Below are 26,936 nucleotides of genomic sequence, written 5' to 3' on the forward strand. Positions count from 1 at the left end.
TCTGGCCTGGCCATATGTGTACCTATTTAAGATTAGGTAGCAGAGATATAAAGAACACAGGCAAGCACTTAAAAGCATGCTTAAAACATTAGCACTCATTGGTCTTAAAGGTGCTTTCTTTGTATTTCTCCCGTGGGATCCAGGGAGCTGGGCAGAGGAGGCTCTGGCTCTTTCCTTCCTTCCCCAGGGGACCAGGAGGGGCAGGAGCCTCAGCCAACAGAAGGAAGAGAGGCTTGGCTTAGTAGCTCTGCTGTGCAACTGAGAGAACCTGGCAAAGCAAGCTCTTCCTCCCTTTCCTCGCCAAGGGAGGAGCCTCAGCCAATGGAGAAAATAGAGTCTTTGCTCTGTATCTCCTGTGCAGTTGAGCAAGCCTAGCAAAGCAAACTGTGATGCAGAAGGACGCAAGGGAGAGGGAGAAAGAAGCAGATGACAGCCAGTTGCTCGGGGGCCTGATAGGAGCCCTCCAGGGGCCTGATTTGGCCCCCAAATTGCATGTTTGACATCACTGCTATAGGAGCTGCGGTGGCGGGGTGGGGGGGAAATGAGTTTTTCAGATGTCCCAGTCTGCTGATTAAGTTGGGTTGCCAACTGCTGCTTGGGAAAAACCTGGAGATTTGGGGTTGGAGGATGGGGTGGGGTTTGGGATGGGGAAAGACCTCAGTGGGGAGTCAGTTTGGTGTAGCGGTTAAGTGTGCAGACTGTTATCTGGGAGAGACGGGTTTGATTCCCCACTTCTCCTCCATATGCAGCCGCTGGGTGACCTTGGGTAAGTCACAAGTTCTCTCAAGCCGCTTTGAGACTCCTTTGGGTAGCGAAGGGCGGGGTATAAACCCGATTTCTTCTCCTCCTCCTCCTCCTCCTTCTTTTTCTCCTTCTCCTCCTCCTTCTTCTCCTTCTTCTCCTTCTCTTTCTTCTTCTCCTCCTTCTTCTCCTTCTCCTCCTTCTCCTTCTAATTCTCCTCCTCCTTCTCCTTCTCCTCCTCCTCCTACTTCTTCTTCTTCTTCTCCTCCTTCTCCTCCTCCTTCTCCTCCCTTCTCCAGGGCCATCATTTTCTCTCTGGAGATCAGTTGTAATTCTGGGAGAGCTCCAGCCCCTGCCTGGAGTTTGGCAACCCTTTAAGTGGCGCTTGGGGTAGTGTTGGCGTTGGGAGAGACTGGGGGAGGAAGGCGGCTGACCCAGGGGTAGGGGGCTGGCTACAGTGGCAACCGCTGGGGTTATGGGAGTTGGTGTTCCTTCCCGCTCACCTGGTAACGTTTGTTTGTGTCTTAGAGACATTAAGCAGTTCAAGGAGACCCGTAAGGAATTCGAACGCAGCAGCGAAACCCTCTCCAGCGCCCTCCACCATAACGCTGAGGTGCCCCGGCGACGCCACCATGAAGCCGAAGAGGCCGTGGTTGCTCTGAAGGCTGCCCGCACTGCTTTCCGGGCACGAGCCCTCGACTACGTCCTCCAGGTAGGCTGGGTCTGACTGCCAGCTAAGACTCCTGGGTCCTTTCCCTGCTCTGGGAAGGGGAGCTGGAGGGTCCCATTCTTCTGATCTGGGGGGGAAGACCCCCAAGGCTGGCGGTTGGGGGTCAGGGGGGACGGGAGCAGAATCTACCCAGCATCAAGCGAGTGCTTCTTCTTCTTCTTCTTCCCAGATCAACGTTATCCAGTCCAAGAAGAAATTTGAGATCCTGAAGTTTGTGAGTTGCTTTGCCTTGGCTTGATCTGCATCTGCAATTGTCCACTTAATAGCGTTCCTTTCCTTTCCTTTCCTTTCCTTTCCTTTCCTTTCCTTTCCTTTCCTTTCCTTTCCTTTCCTTTCCTTTCCTTTCCTTTCCTTTCCTTTCCTTTCCTTTCCTTTCCTTTCCTTTCCTTGAATGTTCTATACCAGGGGTGGCCAACAGTAGCTCTCCAGTTGTTTTTTGCCTACAGCTCCCTGGCTGGGGCTGATGGGAGCTGTAGGCAAAAAACATCTGGAGAGCTACCGTTGGCCACCCCTTTTTCTATACCAAACCCCTGTTGACAAGGAGCCTTTTCAAATGAACACATTGTTCAGAAACACTTCCTTGCGTGCATGCCGCTTCTCTTCAGTTGTACACTGAACATTCTTGTCCCGCGTAAACTCTTTAAAAATCTGCACAGCCAGTCGGAAACTTGGCGGGGTGAAAGGCTTACCTGGCTGCATGCATTTTGGCGGGTGCGACGAAAAGTGCTGGTGGGCACCGCAGGTGACAAAACTTGTTTGTTGAATGTCCTATTAATACTTTGACAAATGTTCTGGTTTGAAGGCCTCTGTTGGGTTTCTTAACTTGAGTTTGGAGCCTTCAGCCCTGGATTCTGCCTGCAAACCCAACAGGCTCTGGGAGGTCTTTTGTTCTGCAGCTCCCCTTATCTGGGGTGAGACCACGCTCAGGAAATGTGGTTTCCGGGAAGACTTGAACCCCTGAATCTCTCTCTGGCAACAAAAGTGTCCATTCAGCACTTCCAGGCTGATAGGGCCGTTTGTCTTCCCAGATGTTGACCTCCATGGAAGCCCAGGCCGCGTACCTCGAGCAGGGATTCCTAGCGGCCAAGGAGCTGGTGCAGTATCGGAAGGACTTGGCGGCCCAGGTGAGGAGACCCCCCTACACAGGGTAGAAGATCCTGGGGAGGAGTGGGATGGGCTGGTCTCCTGGCCTCTTGGCAAACCCCAGAAAGAGGGAGGAAGTGAGTAGAGGGGAGAGGAAGAAGAGAGCAGGCCAGGAAAGAGTTGAGCTCGACAAACAGGATGCGGGAGCGGAGCTTGGCTCCTCCACGGCAGCGACTCTCTGGCTATGCAGCCGCAACAGACAGCTTGCTCCCCTGGACGCCGCATCTGGGAACAGGTCTGGGGAAATCACCAGTGGGTGTTGGAGAGGGGGTGCAGAGGGGCTGGGGGGCAGGCTGGAGAGCCAGTTTGGTGTAGTGGTTAAGTGTGCGAAGTCTTATCTGGGAAAACTGGGTTTGATTCCCCACTCCTCCACTTGCACCTGCGGGAATGGCCTTGGGTCAGCCATAGCTCTCTTATCTGGCAGAACCGGGTTTGATTCCCCACTCCTCCACTTGCAGCTGCTGGAGGGGCCTTGGGTCAGCCATAGCTCTGGCAGCGCTTGTCCTTGAAAGGGCAGCTTCTCTGAGAGCCCTCTCCAGTCCCACCCACCTCACAGGGTGTCTGTTGTGGGGGGAGAAGATATAGGAGACTGTAAGCCGCTCTGAGTCTCTGATTCAGAGAAGGGCGGGATATAAATCTGCAGTTGTCTTCTTATCTGGGAGATCCGGGTTTGATTCCCTACTCCTCCACTTGCACCTGCTGGAATGGCCTTGGATCAGCCATAATTCTCACAGAGTTGTCCTTGAAAGGGCAGCTGCTGGGAGAGCCCTCTCAGCCCCACCCACCTCACAGGGTGTCTGTGGAGAGCCAGTTTGGTGTAGTGGTGAAGTGTGCGGACTCTTATCTGGGAGAACCGGGTTTGATTCCCCACTCCTCCACTTGCAGCTGCTGGAATGGCCTTGGGTCAACCATATCTCTGGCAGAGGTTGTCCTTGAAAGGGCAGCTGCTGTTAGTGCCCTCTCAGCCCCACCCACCTCACAGGGTGTTTGTTGTGGGAGGGAGGAAGGGAAAGGAGATTGTAGGCCGCTCTGAGACTCTTCAGAGTGGAGGGCAGGATATAAATCCAATATCTTCTTCTTCATCATCCCTGGATTCAGCTTAAAGGGTGGCCCCAGCTAGTCCACTCTTGCCATATCTTGGAAGCTAAACTGGGGCAGCCCTGATTAGTATTTGGATGGGAGACCTTGCAGCAACTCTGTGAGGCAGGCTAGGCTGTGAATCCGTGACTGACCCAAGGTCACCCAGCTGCCACCCACAGCAGAGTGGGGATTCGAACCTGGGTCTTCCAGATGCTTCCCTCTAACCACTGCAGCCTCACTGGCTCTGGAATAGAAATACTTCCAATAAATAAAACAACGTTTTGCAAGGTAAACACTGCCACAGAAGTTGCTGGTGTTCAGCTGAATTCCATATCCCAGGGGTGGGCAACCGTAGCTCTCCAGATGTTTTTTTGCCTACAACTCCCATCAGCCCAGTGGCTGGGGCTGATGGGAGTTGTAGGCAAAAAAAATCTGGACAGCTACCGTTGGCCACCCCGGCCATATCAGACACCGTTTAAAACTCAACCTTGTGCAAAACTGATGGGCCTTGAACTTGTTTGTTTGAGGTTTTTTAAAGCTCCTTTTTAATTCTGTATTCTCTCCGGTCGCTCAATACACAGACTGATAATTTAAACAAAACTTTTCTTTTGTCGAAGAGGAAAGCTATTCAAAGGTATTGCTCAAAGCCAGATGGGTGTTTAAACTCTTTTGGAGCTGGAATTTCCCAGTGTCTCTTGCTGACGCGGGGCTTGTGGGCCGTCTCTGCAGAAACTGCTGTGTTCAAATCCCACTCCTCTGTTTCCTGTGTCTAGCTGCCATTTCCCTGCAGAGTGAACCCTGACCTTGAGTTTTGGCTTGGGGATGGAGAAGGGAATCGGCCTCCCTGCCAGCCCAGATGTTGAAAGAAACACAGTCAGGCAGATGCTTTTGGGGGGGGGGAGACCCGAGTGAGAGTTTGTGCTGCTTTATTCTGCTTCTGTTCCAAAAATCCAGGCTCATTTGTTATGAGGGCCGGATCTGACATAAATGAGACCTCGTCGGGACTGGCCGTGTGTGTCATAGAATATAATGCTAGGTAGCGGAGATAGAAACTTTATGCAGAGATAGAAACTTGATAAAGACAGACACAATTAAAGATTTTTTTTAAAAAAAACCTTAAAATAAAAGATGCTTAAAACATTAGCACTCGTTGGTCTTAAAGGTGCTTTCTTTGTTTCTCTCCCATGGGATCCAGGGACCTGGGCCAAGGAAGCTCTGGCTCTTTCCTTCCTTCCCTAGGAGACCAGGAGGGAGAGGAGCCTCAGCCAACAGAAGGAAGAGAGGCTTGGCTCAGTAGCTCTGTTGTTTGATTGAAAGAGCCTGGCAAAGCAAGCTCTCCCTCCCTCCCCAAGGGAGGAGCCTCAGCCAGTGGAGAAAATAAGAGGCTTTGCTCTGTAGCTCCTGTACAATTGAGCAAGCCTGGCAAAGCAAGCTGTGATGCAGAAGGAAGCAAGAGGGAGGGAGAAGGAAGCAGACGGCAGCCAGTTGCTCGGGGGCCTGATAGGAGCCCTCCAGGAGAAAATAGGTTTTGCTCTGTAGCTCCTGTGCAATTGAGCAAGCCAGGCAAAGCAAGCTGTGATGCAGAAGGAAGCAAGAGGGAGGGAGAAGGAAGCAGACGGCAGCCAGTTGCTCGGGGGCCTGATAGGAGCCCTCCAGGAGAAAATAGGTTTTGCTCTGTAGCTCCTGTGCGATTGAGCAAGCCAGGCAAAGCAAGCTGTGATGCAGAAGGAAGCAAGAGGGAAGGAGAAAGACGCAGATGACAGGCCTGATAGGAGCCTTCAGGGGGGGGAGGGCCTGATTTGGCCCCCGGGCCGTGGTCTGACACCCCTGCCCTGAGCTTTCCGCTTTTTCAGCTCCACCAGTTGGTTCTGGAGTCGGCCCGAGAAAAGCGGGACATGGAGCAGCGGCACACAGTGATCAAGCAGAAGGTGTGTGGGATTCAAGGGGGCGGAGCTTATGGGCTGGCCAGTTTTGAGGAGGAGGAGCTTGATGCCAGTGGGAGGAGACTTCCAGTTGGGGGTGGAGCTTACGGACTGGCCAGTTCTGAGAAGGAGCTTAGGGCCAGTGGGAGGAGTCTTGGAGCCAGAAAAGGGTTTGGATAACAGTGGGCTGGGTTTAGTAAGTGCGTGCTGGTGGAGGCGGGCCCTGGCTCTTGGTGGGAGGAGCTTGTGGACGCAGAGGTGTGGCTTAGAGCTCCCACAAGACCCAGAAAATTCAGGGAGCAGGGAGGGGCATAACTAGAATGAGAGGAGACAACATGAGGGGGAGGAGTTTAGGCAGGGGCTAGCTACGGTGTGGGCCTTTGGGGAGGGATAGGAACAGGCAGGCCTAATTGTTGGCTTGGGGAAGTTTTCTGTTTTGTAACGAGGGGCCACCCCTCTTCAGGACCTGTTGCAAGATGATGCGGTTCCTGAGCTCCGTACAGAGCCAGGGCTGGTGGTGATGGAGGGGTACCTGTACAAGAGGGCCAGCAACGCCTTCAAGACGTGGAGCAGGTGAGTGACCCGCCCTTCCCTTCCCTTCCCTTCCCTTCCCCTCCCTGCCCCATTCCTTATTTTCTAGCTGAGGGCAGAACTGCTGTTCTGTCTGGCACCCTTGCTCAAAAGACCTGTAAATTCAGAATAACCACCGGAGTGAAACAACGCTTTAGAAAGATAACAAAGTATCTATATTATGACTGAAAGAAGTCAAATTCAAAGAAGTAACATACACGCAGCTACAAAGAGTCCGTCTTGCTTGAGTCTGGGAATTAAACGTGGGATGGTTTGTGGACCGACTCTTTGTAGCTGCTTGTATATTACATGTTGGAATTTGACTTCTTTCTGGCTGGCAAGAGCAGGAAACTGAATCGAGCTGGTCTTTTGAGCAAAATACAACAGCAGCCGGTATACAAATAGTACTGTAAATACAAAGCAACTACCCTGACTAAGTAAACTGAAAGAAGTCAAATTCAAACAAGTATACAAAGAACTCCTCTGTCCCAACGCGTCTTTTCTGTTTCAGGCGCTGGTTTTCCATACAAAGCAACCAGTTGGTGTATCAGAAAAAGGCAAAGGTGAGGGGCTAGGGTGGGGAGGCCAAACATATGACATTTGATAGTGGGAAGGGCTGTGGCTCAGTGGCAGAGCCTCAGCTTGACATGCGGAAGGTCCCAGGTTCAATCCCCAGCAGTTCCAGTTAAAAGGACCAGGCAGGAGGTGATGGGAAAGACCTCTGCCTGAGACCCTGGAGGCTAAAGGAGAAGGGCTGTGGCTCAGTGGCACAGCCTCTGCCTGGTATGCAGAAGGTCCCAGGTTCAATCCCCGGCATCTCCACCTAGAAGGACCAGGCAGGAGGTGATGGGAAAGACCTCAGCCTGAGACCCTGGAGACTAAAGGAGAAGGGCTGCGGCTCAGTGACAGAGCATCTGCCTGGTATGCAGAAGGTCCCAGGTTCAATCCCCAGCATCTCCACCTAGAAGGACCAGGCAGGAGGTGATGGGAAAGACCTCAGCCTGAGACCCTGGAGACTAAAGGAGAAGGGCTGCGGCTCAGTGACAGAGCATCTGCCTGGTATGCAGAAGGTCCCAGGTTCAATCCCCAGCATCTCCACCTAGAAGGACCAGGCAGGAGGTGATGGGAAAGACCTCAGCCTGAGACCCTGGAGACTAAAGGAGAAGGGCTGCGGCTCAGTGACAGAGCATCTGCCTGGTATGCAGAAGGTCCCAGGTTCAATCCCCAGCATCTCCACCTAGAAGGACCAGGCAGGAGGTGATGGGAAAGACCTCAGCCTGAGACCCTGGAGACTAAAGGAGAAGGGCTGCGGCTCAGTGACATAGCATCTGCCTGGTATGCAGAAGGTCCCAGGTTCAATCCCCAGCATCTCCCCTTAGTAGGACCAGGCAGAAGGTGATGGGAAAGACCTCTGTCTCAGACCCTGGAGACTAAAGGAGGAGGGCCGTGGCTCAGTGACAGAGCATCTGCCTGGCATGTAGAAGGTCCCAGGTTCAATCCCCAGCATCTCCCCTTAGAAGGACCAGGCAGGAGGTGACGGGAAAGACCTCTGCCTGAGACCCTGGAGACTAAAGGAGAAGGGCTGCGGCTCAGTGACAGAGCATCTGCCTGGTATGCAGAAGGTCCCAGGTTCAATCCCCAGCACCTGCTGTTAAGGATCAGATCATAGATGATAGGTCTGCCGGAGATCCTGGAGAGCTGCTGCCAGTCTGAGTAGACAAGACTGATCTGTGTGGACCATGGGTCTGATTCGGTTTAAGGCACCTTCATGCATTCATGTTCCTCCACTTGTGGATAACCGCTTGGCTCAGTGTTTCCCCCTTTACCTCCTCCCCAACTGTGTCTCTCCTGCATCTTTTCCAGTAGTGGTTAAGTGTACAGACTCTTATCTGGGAGAACCAGGTTTTGATTCCCCACTCCTCCACTTGCAGCTGCTGGAATGGCCTTGGGTCAGCCGTAGCTCTGGCAGAGGTTGTCCTTGAAAGGGCGGCTTCTGGGAGAGCCCTCTCAGCCTCACCCACCTCACAGGGTGTCTGTTGTGGGGGAGGAAGGGAACGGACATTGTAGGCCGCTCTGAGACTGTCCTTGAAAGGGCAGCTGCTGTGAGAGCTCTCTCAGCCCCACCCACCTCACAGGGTGTCCGTTGCAGGGGAGGAAGATCGTGAGCCGCTCTGGGACTCTGATTCAGAGAGAAGGGTGGGGTATAAATCTACGGTCTTCTTCTTCCCCTTCCCCAAGCAGCCTTCCGGCCTTCTCTCGCTGCCTGGCCCCCTCCCATTGGTGGTGACAGTGAGCTATCCCCTGGCCCAGGTGTGTGAGCCTCCGTGGCTATTCATGTGGGTTGTTCCTGAGGATGCTGCTGCCGTTTGGGGAAGCTGGAGCAGTATTCTGGCCCCAGCCTCTGACCCCCTCTCTTCTCTACCCCCCCCCCCCAGGACACCTTGACGGTGGTGGTGGAGGACCTGCGGCTGTGCACCGTGAAGCCCTGCCCGGACCAGGAGCGCCGCTTCTGCTTCGAAGTGGTTTCGCCCTCCAAGTGAGTTTTCGTCCTGAGCTTGCTGCAGTTAGAGGGTCACATTAGGATCTGGGAGATCCGGGTTCGAATCCCCACTCCTGCTGCCAAAGCCAGTCCTGAACTTTCAGACTAGCCCACCTTGCGGGGTCGTTGTGAGGATAAAATGGAGGATACAAAGACAATTTGGTGTAGTGGTGAAGTGTGCGGACTCTTATCTGGGAGAACCAGGTTTGATTCCCCACTCCTCCACTCGAAGCTGCTGAGATGGCCTTGGGTCAGCCAGAGCTCTTGCTAAGCGGGTAAGTGTGCAGACTCTTATCTGGGAGAACCTGGTTTGATTCCCCACTCCTTCACTTGCAGCTGCTGGAATGGCCTTGGGTCACCCATAGCTCTTGCTAAGCGGTTAAGTGTGCAGACTCTTATCTGGGAGAACCGGGTTTGATTCCCCACTCCTTCACTTGCAGCTGCTAGCATGGCCTTGGGTCAGCCATAGGTCTGGCAGAGGTTGTCCTTGAAAAGGCAGCTGCTGTGAGAGTCCTCTCAGCCCCACCCACCTCACAGGGTGTCTGTTGTGAGGGGAGAAGATATAGGAGATTGTGAGAGCCAGTTTGGTATAGTGGTTAAGTGTGAAGACTCTTATCTGCGAGAACCGGGTTTGATTCCCCACTCCTCCACTTGCAGCTGCTGGAATGGCCTTGGGTCAGCCATAGCTTTCATAGAAGCTGTCCTTGAAAGGGCAGCTGCTGTAAAAACACTCTCAGCCCCACCTGCCTCACAGGGTGTCTGTTGTGGGGGAGGAAGATAAAGGAGATTGTAGGCTGCTCTGAGACTGTCCTTGAAAGGGCAGCTGCTGTAAAAGCCCTCTCCAGCCCCACCCACCTCACAGGGTGTCTGTTGTGGGGGAGGAAGGGAAAGGAGATTGTAGGCCGCTCTGAGACTCTGTCCTTGAAAGGGCAGCTGCTGTAAAAGCACTCTCAGCTCCACCCACCTCACAGGGTGTTTGTTGTGGGGGTGGGGAAGGTAGAGGAGATTGTGACCGCTCTGAGATTCTGTGATTCAGAGTATAGGGCAAGATATAAATCCAAATGTCAGCCGTGTTGGGTCCCCCTTGACTGTCTCAAGGCAGAGGTGGGGGGGATTGGAATCAGGGTCTCCCCAGTCCTAACCTGGCCCCCCCAAGCCTTCACCTGATCTCCCCCCTCTCAAATGATCCTTTGCCCCCTTCCTCTCTGGCAGGAGCTGCCTCCTCCAAGCGGATTCAGAGCGCCACCAGCAGGCTTGGGTGTCGGCTGTCCAAAGCAGCATCGCTTCGGCTTACAGTGAGGAACACCCAGAGCCCCTGGGGCAGGTAGGAGGTGGAGGGTGGGGAGATGGTCCAAAAGATGGTGTGGAGTCTGTGGGTGTTCAGGGTAGATTTGAGTGCTGTGAGTTAAATTTTCTTCCACAGAATCAACCCACATCAAGCTTAAAGTGCGTCAGCAAACATCAGAATTTCGGAAGTGCCCTTCTGGATCAGACCAGTGAAGGTCCATCTAGTTCAGCCCCCTGTCTCAGTTCCTCTGGAGGGCCAACAACAGGGCAGAGAGGCTTAGGCCTTCCCCTGAGAAGAACATCAGAAGAGCCCTGCTGGGTCAGACCAGTGAGGGTCCATCTAGTCCAGCCTCCTGTCTCACACAGTGGCCAACCAGTTCCTCTGCAGGGCCAGCAACAGGGCAGAGAGGCCGAGGCCTTCCCCTGAGAAGAACCTCAGAAGAGCCCTGCAGGGTCAGACCAGTGAGGGTCCATCTAGTCCAGCCTCCTGTCTCAGACAGTGGCCAACCAGTCCCTCTGGAGGGCCAACCACAGGGCAGAGAGGCTGAGGCCTTCCCCTGAGAAGAACCTCAGAAGAGCCCTGCAGGGTCAGACCAGTGAGGGTCCATCTAGTCCAGCCTCCTGTCCCACACAGTGGCCAACCAGTTCCTCTGCAGGGCCAGCAACAGGGCAGAGAGGCCGAGGCCTTCCCCTGAGAAGAACCTCAGAAGAGCCCTGCTGGATCAGACCAGGGAGGGTCCATCTAGTCCAGCCTCCTGTCCCACACAGTGGCCAGCCAGTTCCTCTGGAGGTCCAACAGCAGGGCATAGAGGCCGAGGCCTTCCCTTAATGTTAAGAACATCAGAAGAGCCCTGCTGGATGAGATCAGTGGTCCACGTAATCCAGCCTCCTGTCTCAAAACAGTGGTCAACCATTTCCCCTGAAGGGCCAACACCAGGGCATAGAGGCCAAGGCCTTCCCCTGATGTCGCCTCCTGGCTCTGGGATTCAGAGGTGGACTGCCTCCAAACCAGGGGGTTCTCTTGAGTCCCCATGGCAAATAGCCACTGAGAGATCTCTTATCTATCTAGTGCCAAGGTTGTCATCTGAAGGCCATAAACACTTAAGGAAATCCAAGGAACCTGAAGTTCCTGAGCAAATTGAATAAATGTCAGGGCAAAGAGAGAGGTCTGTTGGTGGGTTGAGTAGAGCCTCCATGGTCAGGAGCAGTGTACCTCTAAATGAATACCTGTTGCAGTGGGAGGCATGACCTCCATGTCCCCACCTGTGGGCCTTCTCAGGCAGCTGGCTGGCTTCTGGGGAATGGGGTGCTGTGGTCCGGGGAGAATGCTGATCTAAGGCCAGCCGGGCTCCTCTTAGAGCTCCCGGAATCCAGAGAGCAGTCGCCTGTCTGATTTGCCTTCCTGGGATCCTAGTGGCTGAGCGGGAATTGAAACCCAGGGTCCACCCAGCCAAGCTTCCATTTCTGAAGCCAGTGGGACAAATTTGCCTGTGCTCTGTTTTCGAAAGTCCTGCCTCTTTCTGGAATTCTTACTCAGATTCTCCCTATTGTTTTTGGGCAAGTGAGGAGAAGGGCCAAGGGGGCTCAGGGCTAGAGCCTCTGCCTGGCACGCAGAAGGCCCCAGGCAGCATCTCCAGCTACAAGGATCAGAGAGTAGATGATGCAGATGGTCTCTCCCTCAGGCCCTGGAGAGCAGCAGCCAGTCTGAGTAGGCAGGGCTGACTGTGAGGGGCTGATTCCGTAGAAGGCAGCTTCGTGTATTCTAGGAAGAGGCCGTGGCTCAGTGGTAGAGCCTCTGCTTGGCATGCAGAAGGTCCCAGGTTCAATCCCTGGCATCTCCAGTTAAAAAATGACCAATCAGGAGGTGAAGAAAGGTTAAAACGCTTGAGGCTCTTTAGCTTGGTGAAACGTCAACTGAGGGGTGACGGGATAGAGGTTTACAAGATTTTGCACAGAATGGAGAAGGTAGAGAAAGAAGTCCTTTTCTCCCTTTCTCACAATACGAGAACTCGTGGGCACTCAATGAAATTGCTGGGTAACGAATCAGACCTTCATGTGACCATTTCTACTTGATCCTTTTAGCTGGAGGTGTCAGGGACAAGACCTTGGGCATGCGAGAAAGATGCTCTACCACTGAGCTAGGGCTCCCACCCCAGGGCTCTCTTAAAGTAGAGTAGGAAGGATAAGTGGCAACATACAACTTCGACAGGAGCCAATTTTTAGAAACTGTGATTGGCTCTTCTTTTGCCTTTACAATTGGTTAATTTATCGCTGCTGGGCTCCAAGACGTGCGCTGCTCAGGTGGCATCCAATTTCACGTTTCCCTGGTCAGTAACAGACCTGGAGAACGGGGAACGCAAAACCAGGTGGGCAGCGTCTGTGCTCATGGAACCTGCTTTCCATTGAGGAAGGCAGGCTGCAAGGAACACAGGCTGCGTTGGGCCAGGTGGTGCTCTAGGTGCTCGCCTACTTGGCCTGCTCCCACACAGCAGTCATGAGTGCAAGGCAGCTTCAGGTGTCCCTTTATGTCTTTTTTTGAAGCTTTCTTCCCATTGCTCAAAAAGGACTCGGAACGTCATTTAAAAAAGCCAATGAAAACAGGGATTCTCAGATGTGGAATCGCACGCCTTCTGTTAGATTTCTGCATTCGCCCGTTTGTTACAGCGGTAGAATGCAGCGAGGTCTCTGCTGTTTCTCCCAGCAGCCCCTGGAACGAGCCGCGTCCCTCTGTGTGGGCAAACTGCAGTCCCCCATGGGCCGGCGGCTGCGGGGGGGCACAGACAAGCACGTGGTGGATCAGGTCCAGCGGCTGGAGGGCAACGCCCAGTGCTGCGATTGCCGGGAGCCTGCGCCCGAATGGGCCAGCATCAACCTGGGAATCACGCTGTGCATTGAGTGCTCGGGCATCCACAGGTGAGCCGGCGTCCGTGTTTGGAGGGAGGGGGGGGCTGAGGTGCAGGATGCACCCTCCACACCCCACAGCTTTCTTGGCCCCTCTCTTTTTCCCTGTGTCCTGTCTCACTCTCTCTCTCCTCCACAGGAGTCTCGGTGTGCATTTCTCCAAAGTGCGGTCACTAACCCTGGACTCTTGGGAACCTGAGCTTGTGAAGGTAACGTGGACAGGCAGAAGTGTGGTGACATTTGGAATACTGTGTACAATTCTGGTCGCCGCACATCAAAAAAAGATATAGCTTTGGAAAGTGTGCAGAAAATGGTATCTAGAATGATTAAAGGGTTGGAACACTCCCTATGAAGAGGTGGTGGCAGGTGCAAGCATAGACAGCTTCAAAAGAGGGTTGGATAAACATATGGAGCAGAGGTCAATCAGTGCCTATTAGCCACAATATATATGTGTGTGTGTGTGTATGTATGTATGTGTGTGTGTATATACACACACACACACATATATTGGCCACTGTGTGACACAGAGTGTTGGACTGGAGGGGCCATTGGCCTGATCCAACATGGCTTCAGTGGCTCTTAGCTACAGCGTATTGTTGGAACTCTCTGTCTGGGGCAAGTGATGCTCTGTATTCTTTGGGGAGGTGCAGTGGGAGGGCTTCTAGTGTCCTGGCCCCACTGGTGGACCTCCTGATGGCACCTGGGTTTTTTGGCCACTGTGTGACATAGAGTGTTGGACTGGATGGGCCATTGGCCTGATCCAACAGGGCTTCTCTTATGTTCTTATGTGACACAGAGTGTTGGACTGGATGGGCCACTGGCTTGATCCAACATGGCTTCATGTTCTTATATGACGCAGAGTGTTGGACTGGATGGGCCTTTGGCCTGATCCAACATGGCTTCTCTTATGTTCTTATGTGACACAGAGTGTTGGACTGGATGGGCCACTGGCTTGATCCAACATGGCTTCATGTTCTTATATGACGCAGAGTGTTGGACTGGATGGGCCACTGGCTTGATCCAACATGGCTTCATGTTCTTATATGACGCAGAGTGTTGGACTGGATGGGCCTTTGGCCTGATCCAACATGGCTTCTCTTATGTTGTTACGTGCTCTCGGCAATAGCATGCATGAAATCGGCAGTCTCCAGCTGAGCCACAGGGAACATGGAATCCTTCTTTGCCTGTCAGCGGCAGAGAAGGATCCTTTCCAGCAGTGGAGGGCACAGATCCTGTATCTTGGGGGCACTGGGGTTCAAGCTGGCACCTTCTGCTCTTTGGTTCAGAGCTATCGCTCGAAGGACGGAACACCTTGTTTGCACTCAAAAGGTTCCATTGTTGATTGTCGTCGATTGTCATCTCCCATTAAAATATTTCAAGTGCTAGGGGCCGAATGAGACCTTTCTGCATCCAGGACCTCCATCCTGCCAGTCAGAGGAAAGCAGTGCAGAGTGTGTACAATTCTGGTCACCACACCTCAAAAAAGATATTATAGCATTGGAAAAAGTGCAGAAAAGAGCAACTAGAATGATTAAAGGGTTGGAACACTTTCCCTATGAAGAAAGGTTAAAACGCTTGGGGCTCTTTAGCTTGGAGAAACGTCGACTGCGGGGTGACATGAGAGAGGTTTACAAGATTATGCATGGGATGGAGAAAGTAGAGAAAGAAGGACTTTTCTCCCTTTCTCACAATACGAGAACTCGTGGGCATTCGATGAAATTGCTGAGCAGTCGGGTTAAAACGGATAAAAGGAAGTCCTTCTTCACCCAAAGGGTGATTAACATGTGGAATTCACTGCCACAGGAGGTGGTGGCGGCTACAAGCATAGAAAGTTTCAAGAGGGGGTTAGATAAAAATATGGAGCAGAGGTCCATCAGTGGCTATTAGCCACAGTGTATATATATTTTGGCTACTGTGTGACAGAGTGTTGGACTGGATGGGCCATTGGCCTGATCCAACCTGGCTTCTCTTATGTTCTTATGAGAGGGCCCAACACTTGTCTTGGTAGAAGGCAGCTTCAGGGCTGTTCTCTTATAGAATCATAAGAGATGGCAGGACCTCCAGGGTCATCTAGTCCAACCCCCTGCATCATGCAGGAAATTTACAAACAACTCCTTCCACTGCACCTCTGGTGATCCCTGCTCCACACCCAGAAGATGGCAAACCCCCCCTCCAGGATCCCTGGCCAAACTGGCCTGGAGAAAAATCACCTCCTGACTCTGAAGTGGTGAGCAGCATTCCCTGGGCATACAAAAAGGGCCACACGCCCCTCTCCCTCCCTGCCTGGAAGGTACCAAGACATTGTCTTGGACGTTTGGGCTGCAGATCCGTTAAATGGGAATTATGTTCTCAGAGCCCTTGTGGTGGAATTATTAGTGCGTCAGACTAGGATCTGGGAGACCCAGGTTCAAATCCACAATAGTGCCAGGGAATCTTGCTGGGTGACCTTGGGCCAGCCACACACACTGTTTTGGGTCTCCACTGGGGGAAAAAAGTGGGAGGGAAATAAAGTAAATAAATCTGTAGAATTAGAATTGTGAGAGTCTAGAGTATTAACTATTATTAACCAGTAGAGTATTAACCAACTATTAACCATATTTGTTCTGAAGAACATGACATTCATTTAATCACCATCTGCTGATTGTCCCCAGCCTGAAGGACGTCCATCTTGCCTCAACTAGAGCCAGAACTTTTTCTGCCCTGGTTCCGGCCTGTTGGAACATGCTTCCATTGGCGATTAAGGCCCTCCCAGATTTACTACCTTTTGGTAGGGCCTGTAAAATGGAGCTGCTCAGCCAGGCCTTCGAATGAGGCAGTGAACGCCCAGAGTACATCAAGTCTGGCGTCCTTACCACAGCATTCCATCGTCTATCGGGCCTATCGGATCATCAGTTCCAGCTGTGTTTGTGGGCCTGATTAGTTGTCTTCCATCTGAAAAGGAGTAGTTTTGTTTTAACTGCTTAGATTACTTTTAATATTTATTGCTTATTGGTTATTGCTTAAGTTTGTTGTAATCTGCCTGGAGCTCGCTTGCGGGATAGGGCGGACTAGAAATTAACAAAAGTAAATAAATATTATTTGTAGTACCGGCTAGAAGGGAGAGGGTAGTGTAAGTCCTCCCACTGGAATTCTGGATTCATGCACATGTGGAAGGGTGGAAGTTTGAGGAGGGTAATGCTGAAACTCACTCCCCCCCGCCCCCTTTCTCCATCGCAGCTGATGTGTGAATTGGGAAATCGCATCATCAACCAGATCTACGAAGCGCGGGTCGAGGAGATGAACATCAAACGCCCCCACTCTGGTGGCTCTCGGTGAGAAGCTCTTTCCCCAAAAGCACCCAAAATCTTTCCGCACTCTCCGGTGAAAGAGGATTTTGTGTACCAGCATAACATGAAAGTGCTTTTTTGTTAGATCAGGGGTGGCCAAACTCTGACTCTTTCACACATACTGTGTTGCTCTTGAAGCCCCCACTGACCTGTCTCTTTAAATCACTTCTCTAAACCAGCCTGCAGCTTGGAGAATGCATTTAAAGTTGAAGTTGCCTTCTTTCCACTCATCTCTTTCCCATCTTCCTTCCTTCCTTCCTTCCTTCCTTCCTTCCTTCCTTCCTTCCTTCCTTCCTTCCTTCCTTCCTTCCTTCCTTCCTTCCTTCCTTCCTTCCTTCCTGTTTTGTGGCTCTCAAACATCTGACGTTTATTCTATATGGCAGGGATGGCCAAAGGTAGCTCTCCAGATGTTTTCTTTGCCTACAACTCCCATCAGCCCCAGCCATTGGCCCCAGCCGTTGGCCACCGCTGCTATATGGCTTCTATGTTAACAAAGTTTGGCCCCCTCTGTGTTAGATGTATGAGGAAAGTGCAGTTTTCATACCTGTCCAGTAGGTGGCGCTGTGCGGCAGTTGCCTGTTCAGTCCTCTAGATGGCCCCTGTGAGACACCCATATCACCTGTGCAGATCTCCTTTTCATTCTAGCTACTAGTGGGGGTGGGTGGGGGGTCTCCGCATGCAGCATTGGGGCTTTCCCCTCTTACCAATGCTGGAATTCAGTCCTATGTGAAATATCAGCAGGGTGCTTCTGAGCTTGTGCAGAATTCACCTTTTTATAAAAACACCTTTGCTTTTGTGCTTCTCCCCCCCTCCCCAGGTCAGAGAAAGAGGCCTGGATCAGGGCCAAATACGTGGAAAAAAAATTCACCACCAAATTCCCCGAGATTCGGGGGCGGCTGAGTCGGGGTGGGGATGGGCGTGGGCCCGAGAAGCCCCCCAAACCATTCTTGAAACCAAAACCTCCACGTCTGGCTCGGGGGAGTACAGGTACAGTGAGATCCTCTCATTTTTTCCCCTCAAGGCAGGGAGGATTTTGAGATGAATTTGTGGGGAGGAAAGGAGAAGGAGGAGGAGAAGAATTTGCTACTGCGCTGATGGCAGCCCCTTGTTCAGATGGGCTGGAAAAATCCATCCATTAACCGGCCTGTTAGCTGTGAAAAACTGCATGGAGCCTCCCTGTTCAGGGACAGTATACCACAGAATACAAAATATTAGGGTGGGGACAGACTGGGCTTTCTGGAGGCGTATGTTTGCTCTGATGAACACAATAACGCACAAAGCCTTGAAGCCTTGAAGCTGCCTGTTCCTGAATCAGACCCTCAAGAGTTTGGTGTAGTGGTGAAGTGTGCGGATTCTTATCTGGGAGAACCGAGTTCGATTCCCCACTCCTCCATATGCAGCTGCTGGAGTGACCTTAGGTCGGTCACCATTCTCACAGCTCTGTTCTCTTAGCTCCGCCTACCTCACAGGGTGTCTGTGGAAGGAAAAGGAGATCGTAAGTCGGTCTGAGACTCCGAGTGAAGGGCGGGGTATAAATCCAATCTCTTCTTTCTTCTTTCTTTCCCATCACCTCCTGCCTGGTCCTTTAACTGGAGATGCTGGGGATTGAACCTGGGACCTTCTGCATACCAGGCAGATGCTCTGCCACTGAGCCACTGCCCTTCTCCTTTAGTCTCCAGGGTCTGAGACAGAGGTCTTTCCCATCACCTCCTGCCTGGTCCTTCTAAGGGGAGATGCTGGGGATTGAACCTGAGACCTTCTACATGCCAGGCAGATGCTCTGCCACTGAGCCATAGCCCTTCTCCTTTAGTCTCCAGGGTCTGAGACAGAGGTCTTTCCCATCACCTCCTGCCTGGTCCTTCTAAGGGGAGATGCCGGGGACTGAACCTGGGACCTTCTGCATGCCAAGCAGAGGCTCTGCCACTGAGCCACAGCCCTTCTCCTTTAGTCTCCTGGGTCTGAGACAGAGGTCTTTCCCATCACCTCCTGCCTGGTCCTTCTAAGGGGAGATGCCGGGGACTGAACCTGGGACCTTCTGCATGCCAAGCAGAGGCTCTGCCACTGAGCCATAGCCCTTCTCCTTTAGTCTCCAGGGTCTGAGGCAGAGGTCTTTCCCATCACCTCCTGCCTGGTCCTTCTAAGGGGAGATGCCGGGGACTGAACCTGGGACCCTCCGCATGCCAAGCAGAGGCTGTACCACTGAGCCATCACAGCTCCTCCCCAGTCCTTTGGGGCTCTCCTTATGTTCTTCTTTGTCCTTTTCTGCAGGGACCAGTCCAGGCAATCTGTCTCCTGCAGCAGGTATGGCATTTTGTAGGGGTGCCTTTCCTCCTTGGGAGCATGTGTGTGATGGAGAGGGTGGATCCTTTGAGCCTCAGTTGCCACATTCGAGGGTGGATTTCATGGTGAGATGGGCTAGCCCCAGATCCCGGTGTGATGGGCCAGCTCCAGAATGTAGATGTATTCTTAGAATCATACAGTTGGAAGGGACCTCCAGGGCCATCTAGTCCAACCCCCTGCACAATGCAGGAAATTCACAAACACCTCCCCCCTCCATACACGTGTCTTGTCCTCCTTCTCATGAACTGCCTAATTTCACAGAATCAGCATTGCTGTCAGATGGCCATCTAGCCTCTGCTTAAAAACCTCCAAGGAAGAAGAGCCCACCACCTCCCGAGGAAGAAGCCTGTTCCACTGAGGAACTGCTCTATCAGAATCATAGAATCCTAGAGTTGGAAGGGACCTCCAGGGTCATCTAGTCCAACCCACTGCACAAGGCAGAAAACTCACAAACGCCTCCCCCTAAATTCACAGGATCTTCATTGCTGTCAGATGACCATTTAGCCTCTGTTTAAAAACCTCCAAGGAAAGAGAGCCCACCACCTCCCGAGGAAGCCTGTTCCACTGAGGAATCGCTCTAACAGACAGGAAATTCTCCCTCCTAGAATCATAGAGTTGGAAGGGACCTCCAGGGTCATATAGTCCAACCCCTTGCAGAGTGCAGGAAACTCACAAACACCTCCCCCTCAGTTCACAGGATCTTCATTGCTGTCAGATGGCCATCGAGCCTCTGTTGAAAAACCTCCAAGGAAGGAGAGCCCACCACCTCCCAAGGAAGCCTGTTCCACTGAGGAACCGCTCTAACGGTCAGGAAGTTCTTCCTAACGTTGAGTCAGAAACTCTTTTGATTTAATTTCAACCCATTGGTTCTGGTCCGACTTTCTGGGGCAACAGAAAACAATTCCGCACCATCCTCTTTATGACAGCCCTTCAAGTACTTGAAGATGGTGATCCTGTCACCTCTCAATTGTCTCCTCACCAGGCTAAACATACCCAGCTTCTTCAGCCTTTCCTCATAGGACTTGGTCTCTTAGCACAAGCAACCTTAGTTATGTAGATGAACATCTTATAGATGTATTCTTGTGGCTTGTGTCTGCCTAGTTTGACTCTTGCTTGTCTTTAAGGGCCACGGGAGAGCGTGGCATCTGGAGAAGACTTGCACAGTTTGCACCCAGGACCCCTGCTGTACCGTGCAGCTGCTTCGCCCCCCAGCTTGCCCACGATGGCAGATGCCCTGGCCCATGGCGCTGACGTCAACTGGGTCAACGTGGCTCACGAGAGCCGCACACCTCTGCTACAGGCCGTGTCGGCGGTAAGCCTGCTGGTCTAACGTGACTGAGGGACAGACCGGGGGCGGGGTGGGATACAGAACATGCTGGCAGCTTCAAACTCTCTCAGACACCCATCTGCCTTTTTGAAACCCTCTGCTCCCCCAGAATTCCCTCTTGGCCTGTGAATTCTTGCTGCAGAATGGAGCCAGCGTCAACCAGGCCGACTGCAGGGGCCGGGGCCCCCTCCACCACGCCACCATCTTGGGCCACACGGGGTACGTCCGTTCTTGGAGCTAGCTCTGTTTTCGCTCTCACTGTCAAGGCAGACCAATGCAAGTGTAAAACTGGTGGCAGAAAAGCCGACTTATGTAGGGTTTTCAAAGCAAGAGACGTTCAGAGGTGGTTTCCCATTGCCTACATCAGTGTACATATGAAGCTGCCTTCTACTGAATCAGACCCCCCCCCGGGTCCATCAAAGTCAGTATTGCCTACTCAGACTGGCAGCGGCTCTCCAGGGTCTCAAGCTGAGGTTTTTCACGCCTACTTGCCTGGACCCTTTTTTAGTTGGAGATGCCGGGGATTGAACCTGGGACCTTCCGCTTACCAAGCAGATGCTCTACCACTGAGCCACAGCCCCTCCCCTGCTCTCCAGGGTCTCCAGCTGAGGTTTTTCATGCCTATTTGCCTGGACCCTTTTAGTTGGAGATATCGGGATTGAACCTGGGACCTTCTGCTTACCAAGCAGATGCTCTACCCCTGAGCCACAGCCCCTCCCCTGCTCTCCAGGGTCTCAAGCTGAGGTTTTTCACACCTACTTGCCTGGACCCTTTTTTAGTTGGAGATGCTGGGGATTGAAACCTGGGACCTTCTGCTTACCAAGCAGATGCTCTACCACTGGAGAGCCACTCAGCCACCATCCCTCCCCTGACCAGCAGTGGCTCTCCAGGGTCTCCAGCTGAGGTTTTTCACACCTATTTGCCTGGACCCTTTTGAGTTGGAGATGCCGAGGATTGAACCTGGGACCTTCTGCTTACCAAGCAGATGCTCTACCACTCAGCCATCGTCCCTCCCCTAATATGAACATACAAAGCTGCCTTCTAGTGAATCAGACCCCACCTTGGTCCATCCAAGTCAGCCTTGTCTACTCAGACTGGCAGCGGCTCTCCAGGGTCTCCAGCGGAGGTTTTTCACACCTATTTGCCTGGACCCTTTTTAGTTGGAGATGCCGGGGATTGAACCTGGGACCTTCTGTTTACCAACAAGGGCTAATCCTGCTTAGCATCCAAAATCTGATGAGATCAGGCTAGCCGGGGCCATCCAGGGCACTTAGAAAACTGGCAGTGTGGAATTAGGGCTCAGTTGTGCTGGGTTCTGGTTTGTTGGCTGGCCTTGTCTTCTTCGTTGGGTCAGCTCATGGGGAGCTAGCTGCCCTTGATGCAGCTGTGCAGAACCTGAGTTGCTCGAGCAAGGCAGAGCTCTTTGCAAGACCAGAGCTTCTGTGCGCTCATCAGCATGGCTGGTGCGAAGCCATCCTGGGGTCCTTCTGGATTTTAGTCAACTGATGGAGGAGGAGTGAAGAGCCAGGGGGATTTCAGTCTTGGAGGTCTGGTGTGACCCAGCTGCTAGTGTGGTTAGTTTAATTCGATCCAGTTTGGTGTAGTGGTTTAGTGTGCGGATCTTATCTTGGAGAACCGGGTTTGATTCCCCATTCCTCCCCTTGCAGCTGCTGGAATGGCCTTGGGTCAGCCGTAGCTATCGCAGGAGTTGTCCTTGAAAGGGCAGCTTCTGTCAGAGCTCTCTCAGCCCCACCCACCTCACAGGGTGTCTGTTGTGCGGGAGGAAGGGAAAGAAGATTGTGAGCTGCTCTGAGACTCTGTCCTTGAAAGGGCAGCTGCTGTGAGAGCCCTCTCAGCCCCACCCACCTCACAGGGTGTCTGTTGTGGGGGAAGGAGATAAAGGAGATTGTAAGCCGCTCTGAGACTCTAATTCAGAGAGAAGGGCGGTGTATAAATCTTCTTCTGTCCTGCACTTCCTCTGAGAACAGGGTTGCTGCTATCAAGGAAAGTCAGGGAAATTGTGGAATACAATTGTAGTGGCCGTCCTGGAGAAATTTCAGATGGCCTCCTGCTTTCTCCATGTTCTCCTCACGGCAATCCTGTGAGGTAGGCAAGGCTGAGTTTTATTGCCCGGCCTGAGAGCGCTTGGGGGGTGGAGCTGTGCCCCAGAAATCTCCCCTCTGCAAGCCCCTCCCCTCACTGCAAGCCCCTCCCCTCAGTGCTGATCCCGCCTCGCAGGGCTGTTGTCCAGAGAAGGAAGGCGTGGCTCTTTCTGGGGGCGGGTTTCTGGGCTTGTATGAAAGCAGCTGCTTAGGGGCCTGTTTCTCTCCCCTCGCCTAGGCTGGCCTGCTTGTTCCTCAAACGTGGCGCCAACATGAGTGCGGTCGATGAGGAAGGGAAGGATCCGCTCTCCATCGCCATCGAGTCGGCCAATGCGGACATCGTGACATTGTAAGAGAGATTCCCCCCTTTTGCCCCATCTTACTATCTACTCCTGATCCCCAAAGGTCCCCACAACTCTGCTGGACACCCCAAAGTCCTGTGTGTGTGTGTGTGTGTGTGGTGGGTCTCACCCTGTCCCCTTTCTCCGAGGGAGAGGGCTTCAGAGAGGATAGCTCTGTTAGTTTCCAGTAAAAGAGCCAGGTGGTGTAGTGGTTAAGTGCAGACTCTTATCTGGGAGAACCGGGTTTGATTCCCCACTCCTTCACTTACAGCTGCTGGAATGGCCTTGGGTCAGCCAGAGCTCTCTTATCTGGGAGAACCGGGTTTGATTCCCCACTCCTCCACTTGCAGCTGCTGGAATGGCCTTGGGTCAGCCAGAGCTCTCTTATCTGGGAGAACCAGGTTTGATTCCCCACTCCTCCACTGGCACCTGCTGGAATGGCCTTGGGTGAGCCATAGCTCTGGCAGAGGTTGTCCTTGAAAGGGCACCTTTTGGCAGAGCTCTCTCAGCCCCACCCACCTTACAGGGTGTCTGTTGTGGGGGAGGAAGGGAAAGGAGGTTGTGAGCCGCTCTGAGACTCTTTGGAGTGGAGGGCAGGATATAAATCCAATATCTTCATCATCCTCTCTGTCTGGGGCATGTGATGCTCTGTATTCTTGGTGCTTGGGAGAGGGGGGAGGAGGGAACAGCGGGAGGGCTTCTAGTGTGCTGGCCCTGCTGGTGGACCTTTTGATGGCACCTTGTTTTTTGGCCACTATGTGACACAGAGTGTTGGACTGGATGGGCCATTGGCCTTATCAAGCATGGCTTCTCTTATGTTTTTATGTGACACAGAGTGATGGACTGGATGGGCCATTGGCCTGATCCAACATGGCTTCTCTTATGTTCTTATGTGACACAGAGTGTTGGACTGGATGGGCCGTTGGCCTGATCCAACAGGGCTTCTCTTATGTTCTTATGTGACCCAGAGTGTTGGACTGGATGGGCCATTGGCCTGATCCAACATGGTTTCTCTTATGTGACACAGACTTGGACTGGATGGGCCACTGGTCTGATCCAACATGCCTTCTCTTATGTTCTTCTGTGACACAGAGTGTTGGACTGGAGAGGCCATTGGCCTGATCCAACAGGGCTTCTCTTCTGTTCTTATGTGACACAGAGTGTTGGCCTGGATGGGCCATTGGCCTGATCCAACAGGGCTTCTCTTATGTTCTTATGTGACACACAGTCTTGGACTGGATGGGCCGTTGGCCTGATCCAACAGGGCTTCTCTTATGTTCTTATGTGACACAGAGTGTTGGACTGGATGGGCCGTTGGCCTGATCCAACATGGCTTCTCTTATGTTCTTATGTGACACAGAGTGTTGGAAAGGAGGGGCCATTGGCCTGATCCAACATGGCTTCTCTTATGTTCTTATGTGACACAGAGTGTTGGAATGGATGGGCCATTGGCCTGATCTAACATGGCTTCTCTTATGTTCTTATGTGACACAGAGTGTTGGACTGGATGGGCCATTGGCCTGATCTAACATGGCTTCTCTTATGTTCTTATGTGACACAGAGTGTTGGACTGGATGGGTCATTGGCCTGATTCAACATGGCTTCTCTTATGTTCTTATGTGACACAGAGTGTTGGACTGGATGGGCCATTGGCCTGATCTAACATGGCTTCTCTTATGTTCTTATGTGACACAGAGTGTTGGACTGGATGGGCCACTGGCCTGATCCAACATGGCTTCTCTTATGTTCTTATGTGACACAGAGTGTTGGACTGGATGGGCCATTGGCCTGATCCAACATGGCTTCTCTTATGTTCAGATTCGAATCCATTGGTGCCTTAGAAAACACCAAGATTTTGGGGATAGGAGCTTTCAAGAGCCAAAGGTCCCTTCCTCAGATGCAACCAGGAACAGAGATCCTAGTGTCCTTACGTCCTGGTCTGAAGTGGGGAGGACTGTGGCCAAGAAGGAACTCAGGAGGCAAAGATAAAAGATGCCATGCAGAACATGGTCAGCTTGAAATTGGAGGAGAGTGCCAGTTTTGTGCGGTGGTGAAGTGTGCAGACTCTTATCCGGGAGAACCGGGTTTAATTCCCCACTCCTCCACTTACAGATGCTAGAATGGCCTTGGGTCAGCCATAGCTCTCCCAGGAGTTGTCCTTGAAAGAGCAGCTTCTGTGAGAGCTCTCTCAGCCCCACCCACCTCACAGGGTGTCTGTTGTGGGGGGAAAAGCCACTTTGAGTCTCTGATTCAGAGAGAAGGGCAGTGTATAAATCTGCAGTCCTCTTCTTCTCTCACGACAGGTGCTCATTTTCTGCTCCTACACACCTAAACAGAACACAGGAATAATTACTCCACATGCAATTAAATATCTTATATAACTGGCAGGGTTTATATCTTAAATGCAATTTAATACAAAACTATTTGAAGTATTCTACTCCTATATCTCCACATATATCTCCAACCGTACTAAGTAATCAGATCATATGTCTCCAGCAGTAACAATGTACTGGTACATTTCTCAATCCACATCTCATTAAACAAATCGACTCTATAAACAAAAGCCTGCTGGAATGGCCTTTGGTCAGCCATATCTCTTACAGCGTTGTCCTTGAAAGGGCAGCTTCTGGGAGAGCTCTCTCAGCCCCACCCACCTCACAGGGTGTCTGTTGTGTATGTGTGTGTGGGGGTGGGGAGATAAAGGAGGTTGTGACTGCTCTGAGACTCAGATTCAGAGTATATGGCGGGATAAAAATCCAATATCTGCCAGATTTTCAAACTGTGGAAGAAATTATCCTACTAATGATATGATATATTTAATTGCACGAGGAGTAATTTTTCCTGTGTTCTGTATAGCTGTGTGTGTTGTTTTTACACAGGAGCCCAGTTTTGCTATCGAGTTTTCTGACCCTAAGCAGTCTTCCCCTTTTCTGTTTGAGCTGTTTGCCCTCTGCACGGTACCCCTCTGCATCCTGAGCTCCTTATGGGCAGCACCCCTCCTGCCTTGAATGGGAGAGAAAGACGCGGGTGGGTCTCCATTCCTGCTCACATCTGACGAAGAGGGCATTGACTCTTGAAAGCTCACATCCCCCCCAAAACCTTTTTGGTCATTAAGGGGCTGCTAGACTCCAGTCTAGGCTGGGGAGCTACTGAGCAGCCTGGGGTCATAAAACAAGAGGGAAGGGGCGAGAAAGGTCATCCAGTCTACCCCAACCTGAGTGCAAGAACTTCTTAAGTGTCAAGACCCTGGCAGTTCAAAGATCACAAACAGTCCACTTCATTAATAGTTGTTTATTGACTCATAGCTAGTGGTAGGCAGGACAGACTTTGCAAAGACTGCCTTGGTGGGCTTTCTGCTTAAACTGTTACAATTTCAAAGAAAAGCAGGAAGCAGCCATCCCCACCCCCCCCCAAGTCGTTCCCAGGCCCCTTTCATAGGTGCTCCTGATCTGGTTTCCCTTAGTAACTCCTCAGACCAGTGTGAAAGAATTTTGATCGCTGTTGCAAGGAGATAGACGCAGCAGAAGCGAGAAGACAAAAGTGAAAGCACTCTAGCAATTCGAAATTAGGAAAAAAATGGCAAGGCCCTTGACAGAGTCCCATGATTTGAACCCTCTTCTGAAAGGGAAGCTGGATGGGCAGGAGGGGTAATGAGAGGCTTTGGGGGAGGGAGAAGAGAAGGGGGTTGGATCGAAGGTGGGAGTTTGGGGTGCTTACCTTTTGTCCCATGGCTGCTGTTTCTTCTCTCCCCCCCATGTCACATCACCCAGACTGCGCTTGGCCAAGATGCGGGAGGTGGAGCTGGCCCAGGGTCAATCTGGTGAGTGCCTCCTTATTTGGGGGAGGGGTGGCATTCGGGGGGGGGGGTGTCGGGGAAGGCGAGAGAGGGACGGTTTCTCAAGGCTCAGCTCTCCCCTGCCCTTGGATCAAAACCTGGTGTCTGTGGTGGGGAGAGGAAGGGAAGAAGATTGTCAGCCACCCTGAGTGAAGGGACGGCGGGGGGCGTATAAGTCCCATCTCTTCTCTTCTTCTTCAACAGCCTGCAGAGGGTGATCATGGGGAGGGGGCTCTGTTAGTGCTCTATGGAGGCTTTTGTCAAGGGGGAGGAGTTGCAGGACTGGGGGAGACGAGCTTGGGGCTCTTTCGCTTGGAGAAATGTCAACTGCGGGGTGACATGACAGAGGTTTACAAGATTATGCATGGGATGGAGAAAGTAGAGAAAGAAGTCTTTTTCTCCCTTTCTCATAATACAAGAACTCGTGGGCATTCCATGAAATTGCTGAGCAGTCGGGTTCAAACGGATAAAAGGAAGTCCTTCACCAAACGGTGATTAACATGTGGAACTCACTTCCACAGGAGGTACTGGCAGCTACAAGCATAGCCAGCTTCAAGAGGGGATTGGATAAAAATATGGAGCAGAGGTCAATCAGTGCCTATTAGCCTCAATATATATATGTGTGTGTGTGTATGTATGTATATACACACACACACATATATTGGCCACTGTGTGACACAGAGTGTTGGACTGGATGGGCCATTGGCCTGATCCAGCATGGCTTCTCTTATGTTCTTATGTTTAATCATCTT

General features: G+C 52.2%; 1 protein-coding gene across 1 annotated transcript in view; it reads left to right on the forward strand.

The window, feature by feature from the left end:
* Positions 1-26,936, forward strand: part of ACAP1 (ArfGAP with coiled-coil, ankyrin repeat and PH domains 1) — a 42,326-nt gene that overhangs the window by 14,490 nt on the left and 900 nt on the right. The window contains exons 6-22 of the mRNA XM_060255936.1: positions 1,270-1,453; positions 1,641-1,685; positions 2,500-2,595; positions 5,548-5,622; positions 6,080-6,189; positions 6,698-6,749; positions 8,622-8,722; positions 9,938-10,049; positions 12,714-12,925; positions 13,053-13,122; positions 16,130-16,224; positions 17,057-17,226; positions 18,508-18,540; positions 19,704-19,891; positions 20,016-20,125; positions 22,247-22,357; positions 26,120-26,169. Coding sequence (XP_060111919.1) covers positions 1,270-1,453; positions 1,641-1,685; positions 2,500-2,595; positions 5,548-5,622; positions 6,080-6,189; positions 6,698-6,749; positions 8,622-8,722; positions 9,938-10,049; positions 12,714-12,925; positions 13,053-13,122; positions 16,130-16,224; positions 17,057-17,226; positions 18,508-18,540; positions 19,704-19,891; positions 20,016-20,125; positions 22,247-22,357; positions 26,120-26,169 — 1,814 coding nt within the window. The remainder of the gene's footprint in view (positions 1-1,269; positions 1,454-1,640; positions 1,686-2,499; positions 2,596-5,547; positions 5,623-6,079; positions 6,190-6,697; positions 6,750-8,621; positions 8,723-9,937; positions 10,050-12,713; positions 12,926-13,052; positions 13,123-16,129; positions 16,225-17,056; positions 17,227-18,507; positions 18,541-19,703; positions 19,892-20,015; positions 20,126-22,246; positions 22,358-26,119; positions 26,170-26,936) is intronic.

The sequence above is a fragment of the Heteronotia binoei genome, chromosome 15 (genome assembly GCF_032191835.1).
Source record: "Heteronotia binoei isolate CCM8104 ecotype False Entrance Well chromosome 15, APGP_CSIRO_Hbin_v1, whole genome shotgun sequence".
Taxonomy (NCBI): Eukaryota; Metazoa; Chordata; class Lepidosauria; order Squamata; family Gekkonidae; genus Heteronotia; species Heteronotia binoei.